Genomic DNA, 6,663 nt, shown 5'->3' with positions numbered 1-6,663 from the left:
AAGCTAGAGCTATATAAAAATAAGAAAAATAACTGTTCTTTTATATTTATATATATTTCTGTGTGAAGACCAAATGTACAAGAAACAATTTGAACAAGTAAGAGAATGTTCCGGTATTTTAAAGTCAATATATTCAGAAATTGCTTATATATATATATATTTACATAATCCATGAATTATTAAAAAAAAAAACAGGGAAAGCATAAATATGTACATAGATTCAGGTTAATTAATTATTTATTTTACAAATTCATGCATGTCCTTACTAGTTTTAATATATTTATGCATATAATGTTCGCTCAAAAGGTTCTAAAACAATTAAAGTCGTCAGATAACCTTTCCCTAGCGTGTATGGTTACTTTAGTTAATGAAATTAGAACTTATATTATTGTTAAATACCAGAAGTAAAGCTATACATAGGGTGCTTGGTAATTTTATATGTTTTAACCCGTGAACGCTTCTGGCATATGTGGGTATATATACATATATATATATATATATATATATATATATATATATATATATATACATATATATATATATATATTAATATAAAATAATGGGAATAATATTTCAACGTGGTGGAAATGAATAAATAAAAGAATTAATCATCCCGAGAAAGTCTTTAAATGGTAAATAATTAAATTTTATTTAATTTAATGTTTTCCACACACGCAGCCACACATACACACACATTTACATACGCATGTTACTGCAGTTTTCTCTCTTTTTATACATACATTCAAGTATATTTGAGTTTATTAATAAAAAAATTTTCTGTCTAATTCTATTTTTTCTGTTTTTTTTCCTGTCTCTGCCGTTTTCCTATTTCTATTTTTTTTTAATTTCTAGTCGTTTCTATTATTATTATTAATAATAATAATAATAATAATAATAATAATAATAATAATAATGATAATAATAACTAGCCTCGGTTGCTACAGCACAAAATTGCCATGTATGGTGGAAAAACAGAGGACAGAACACTAACAAGACCTCGGTTTGAAGAGTGCGGAATATACTATGACATTGTTGAGATATATTACCATCCAAAATTCTGACAAAGGACAATATACACGGACAGGCAAGAATCTAAATCAGTTGTAAGTGGTTCTTGTTAAAACGCATTATCATTAGCAATGGTTATCGAAAAATGTGGAAAATGCTAGGAATCTGAAGAGGCAGTGCCACTCAGACAACAGAGGACAATACTAGTTATCTTTAGTGAGCAATCAATGATAATTACCTGCGTCAGTAAATAATAATAATAATAATAATAATAATAATAATAATAATAATAATATATTATTATTATTATTATTATCATTATTATTATTATTATTATTATTATTATTATTATTATTATTATTATTATTATTATTATTATAGAGATTAAATCCTCTGTTTAAGTTTCTATGTTTGTAGACATGTCTACGTGTTTTCTGTAGTTTCATTTTTTGTCATCCTTATGAATAATAATAATAATAATAATAATAATAATAATAATAATAATAATAATAATAATAATAATTATTATTATTATTATTATTATTATTATTATTATTTAGGATGACAAATGATGAAACTACAGAAAACACTTAGACATGGCTACAAACGTAGAAATTTAAACAGAGAAACTAAATCTCTAATAACCGCACAAGATAACGAGATTAGAACCAATCACATAAAGGTCGGCAAGACACAAGAAAACAGTAAATGCAGATTTTATGGTAAAGAGACAAAAATAAATATAATAAGTGAATGCTGCAAACTAACCAAAAAAGAACATAAAAATAGACACGGCCAAGTGAGGAAGGCAGTACACTGGGAGTGATGCAGACAACGGCATCTTGACCACACTTGGGCACAAATCGGCATCAGTACGTAGAAACAGAAGTCACAGAATCCTACTGAATATGAATATACAAAAAGATAACTCCATCCAATCAAGACAATCAAATGTCATAATAGTCAACAATAAGAAAAAGACCTGCAAGGTCGTAGATTTTACCGTTCCAGCAGAGTACAGAGTTAATATTAATAGGACAGAGAAGCGAAGAAAATAGACGGAAATGGCCAAAGAATTCAAACGCATATTAGAGATGAAGAAAGTCAATATAACACGAATAATAGTAGGAAAACTAGAGGGATGGCTGAAAAGTGCAATGGATAGCAATAATGAAAACAGCTAAAATATAAAGGAAATCCATTGAATGAGAAGACTTATGCACATAAACTACAAGCGCAAGTTGGACATACAGAAACTGTTACATATGTAAAATACAGAAACACCACATGGAATCAAGACAACTGAAACTGTATAATTGTAAGACCACTCGCGACCCCGCCATTTCCCTTAAATATAAATAAAAATAAATAAATAAAACAAAAAAATGTAGTGTGAGCATAAACTAACACCACAATAAATAATCGAAAAAGTCCAAGGAGGATAAAAAGATCGAGGAGAAAAATCACAAACCAGACCTCCACTGGATGAGTACAAAGAGGTCTGGGACCTTGAGGAAGTTTGTTATGACCCAAATTCCGGTGAAGACTAATGGTCGCTGCCAACAAGAAGTCAATGGTAAACAGCTATTGCGATAACGCAATCTAATTTGCAAAGTTTATCGAAACAGGTGGGGAGTATTCGAAATTTGGGGAGACAAAGGAACATCACAGGTTTTTCTCAGAGAGAATTCTTTGATGATGACCAGTGTGAAAATTCCTAGTGAGTAATGATGAAAAGACGAAGGAAAGAAGTAAAGTTTACATCCTCTTTCTCTCTCCACACACATATACACGGACATACACACACACACACACACACACACACACGAAGTCACCAGCATAGTTTTGTCCCACAGAACCTAGTCGTGATGAGTTTAAGAGAATGTGCAAAGCCAAAAATTAGAAAGCACCACCCAGATATCGATTAGCAAAGTATACAAGTATTGGAATCTTTTAGGCATATTTCTACTTAAATCCAAGAGAAAGTCATTGCTCATTATCAGCGAGGATTCAGTGCAAATTGATTCACAATGGTAATCGAAAGAAGCAGAGAATAGTGGAGCTGTGAGATGACTGGTTGCCACTCGAGCTTCACTGAGCGCTACCTCTTCTTTGATTATGCGATCATTAGTAATTATACATGTGAAAACTCCTAATAATAATAATAGTAACACCGGGATATTTACCTAGGTTAAGCTAGGAACTAAATATGGCGTCACACTTATTTTTAGAGGGCCTGTAACTTAAATATTTTAGTGGGTTTATAGCTCTGTAAAAATGATGAATTAAAACAAAACCTTACAAGGGGAGCAGAAAACAAATGAAAAAGCCCAGATTTCATTGGTTACGATTATATTATATTAATTATTCGCCATTTCCTCTTTGAGGTACATCATGATTGTATTTCTTCGATCGAAATGCCATGAGGCAGCGAAGCTTAAGCAAGAGCTCTCATTGTACACTCTCGGCGTCTGGTATTTACAGGTAAGAATCTTCACGAAGGCCCGTCGGAAGGACGTGTTGAACATAGTGTAGATGAGTGGATTAGCTAACGAAGCCACATAACCCATCCACAGAAATATGGACATCATCTCCGGCGTCACGTTGCTCATGCAGTCAGTACACGTTGCTGATATAATATTCACAATGAAAAATGGGGTCCACAAAACTACAAAGACGGCGAAGATAATTCCCAGAACTTTCAGAGCTTTCTTTTCATTGCTGGCAGTCTTGTTGCTAAGCAGATGTCGAAACGCTTTCTTGATTTTCGGTTTTTCGTTCGCTCTCCTCAGGTGGGCCTTCAAGAAGTTGCGGAACGTACGCGTGACTTTGTTGTGATAGTTCTTCTTGAGAAGAGTTTCCTTGATCCCATTGGGTATATTTCCGTTCGCTATGTTCCCGTTTGGTATGTTCCCGTTATAAGCAACCGGCTGTTGTCCTAGGTTCTTCTCCGGTGTACTTTTTGTCGTCGTCGTCGTTGGCGGTGACGGCTTGGTTGGGTTGGCGTCGGTTTTCGTCTCGACCTTCACCTGCGAATCGACCTCTTCGTCCTTTTCTGAAACGGTCTCGTCGATCGATGATACAGACACGCGCAGAGGTATCACAGGATTTTGGATAGAACGGCAGTGTGCAGCTTCGTCACCTGCCTCGAAGACATCATCGTTCTCGTCTTCGTCCTCATCCACCAAGCCAATAAGACACGGAAAGACATCGTCCGGCAAGTGGTCATAACTTCGTTTGGGATCGAGACCGAGATTATTGTTTAAACCATGGTAGCTATGATAATGACTACCCTTTACAAGCGAAGAGACATTCCATTGGTTGATCTCCATCAAGTGTGAATAAGACTTTGACGGATATAAGGGTACGGGAGTTGGCTCTTTCACAGTATCAGCAGATGGTACTCTCTCAAAATGCACCTTAGAACAGCGACGTCTCTGTAGCGGCAATTGTAAGCTTTTCCTTCGCATTTTATGGGGGTCAATTAAAGGTGGAAATGATTCAGAACCAGTACGACTTGGGGCGATACTAGTGCCCTGTTCAGATCCAAGGGTGCAGGTTGTGATTGTTGTCTGGGCTGAATCGAAAGAATTCCGCACACTGTCACACTGTGTCCAGTGGGCCCTGGCCGCTCTCATCTCATGGTGTCGAATAAGAGCTTGGGGTATTTCAACTTGACCGATTTCGCTGATTCCTACAACATTAGTATCTGGTCCATCTGTCTCGGACATAGCAGTGCGGTTTCGATTTTCGGGGGTTGTCTCGGGTTGCGATCGGGAAGTGATCGAGTATTCTTTCTTTTCGGGAATCGCTTTCTCCGATGCTCTTTTGTCAAGTTTCTCAATACGGGTCATGAGATTCTGATTTTCCCAAAGGATCTGTATTGTCAGAGCGTACGTAACAATCATAATCAGTAGAGGGATGTAAAACGCAAACACCGAGCCAGAGATGAGGAACGTAGGTATGGTAGGGACACATTGACCATCATTGAACACTGTCCGAGTGTCCAGCAGTCCTGCTATGCTAACCGGGCAGCTAACAGCTATAGAGACAAGCCATACGAATAGGATTTTCACACATACCATACGTTTCGTTTTATTGCGACCGTAGCGCATGGGATACTTCAAAGTGAAGAAGCGGTCCATTGACATCGTGGACATATGCCAAATAGAAGCAGTGCACATCAGGACGTCTGTTGTCACCCAAAATATACACATGTGCGCACTCATCGGAAAGAAACCTACAAAGAAAAAATAGAAAGAATATCATTACTGTAAGCATAAATAATTAAATAATAACATAAAAGTAATTACTCCAGAATTTGCTTTATAGCGTTATTTCTTCACCTGTTCTCCGTTTTATAGCTTTAACATAGACATACATTAACTAAGAGAATCCGTGGAAATTTCACGGTGTATTAAAAGATTGAAATATAATCATTTTATTTGGTTATTGGCATAAACAGTTTACCCTCATATAGGATGAATAGTAGTTTCAAATACGGTAGGCATATATACGTATTAACGAAAACCAAATGAATGAAGGAAAGGGTTAACTTCATCATACCTGTTTCTGAATTTGTGTAATGAAGAATTAGTATTTTGTATTGTTTGGATTACTCGGTCTGTGATTGTTATTCTCATAACGTTTCGGTCGATGTAAGCTCCGATCATCTTCAGATGTATCTTATCGCACTAGAGAATCTCCATTCGAACTCAGGAATCTTCACGGAATTTCAAACAAAACACTTTATATAATCAATGACAACAGTACTCTATTTTAGGACGTACTTGGCTCTATAGAGATAGAAGATGGCATCGGTAGTGAGATACCTACTGGAGCGATAGAAAGATCAAACCATTTTTACAGCGATTATCGAAATAGATTTGGTATATGTGTTTCGTGTTAGACCAGAAGTGAAGGTTATTCCCATAAGCTTGTAAATACCTGGCGCTTTCCCAAGACGAGAACCATTCACTTCAGTTAGTGCTTGATAGGGTGTAAGAGCGATTATGGTGAAATAAGAGAAGCGTTGTTTTAGTTGCATTAAAATGAACCAGCCACCATTTTCTCCATTGTACCACATACTCAAGATACTAGGAGAGAGAATCAAAAGATTCTGATCATTGCTGGCCGTTGAAGTGTTGCCATAGATTCTGATTGTCTATCAAAAGCCTCTGCTATATCAAGAGTTATTTCTCTAAAAACGAAGGTCTCATCGAGAGATTCACTAATCTTGTATGATATTACAGTTTGTACATCAACTGTAGATCTAGCGGAACAGAAACCATATTACATGTCATTGTGAAACGTGTTTTTGCTATATATATACATATATATATATTTTAATACATTTCCATTCATATATATATATATATACATATATATATATATACATATATATATATATATATATATATATATATATATATATATATTAACAATCATATTCTTTCCAGAAAGAATGTCTAGCTGTACCCTGCCACGCGTTGCTGTGGCTTAATTTCGTGTAATGGAAAATTCTAATAAAAAGAGAAAATGCATGTTTCTTATATTCTTAGTACAGCAATCCACTCCAAAAAGTTAGAAAAAAAAAAAAAAATAGGCGAAAATGAAAAAAAAATATCGTACTCTTGCAGAATTGGATCCGGATCC

The 6,663-nt window shown here is 35.2% G+C and overlaps 1 protein-coding gene across 1 annotated transcript in view; it reads right to left on the bottom strand.

Moving 5' to 3' along the window:
• Nucleotides 1–2,637: 2,637 nt before the first annotated feature.
• Nucleotides 2,638–6,663, bottom strand: part of LOC145246900 (D(2)-like dopamine receptor) — a 157,025-nt gene continuing 152,999 nt past the window's right edge. The window contains exon 3 of the mRNA XM_080108771.1: nt 2,638–5,248. Within this exon, the coding sequence (XP_079964897.1) occupies nt 3,369–5,248 (1,880 nt within the window). The 3' untranslated portion in view covers nt 2,638–3,368. The remainder of the gene's footprint in view (nt 5,249–6,663) is intronic.

Source organism: Euprymna scolopes, chromosome 24 (genome assembly GCF_053919585.1).
Source record: "Euprymna scolopes isolate OS-2025 chromosome 24, ASM5391958v1, whole genome shotgun sequence".
NCBI classification, from domain to species: domain Eukaryota; kingdom Metazoa; phylum Mollusca; class Cephalopoda; order Sepiida; family Sepiolidae; genus Euprymna; species Euprymna scolopes.
Note: the sequence above shows the minus strand (reverse complement) of the source record. Positions and strands in the feature narration are given on the sequence as shown.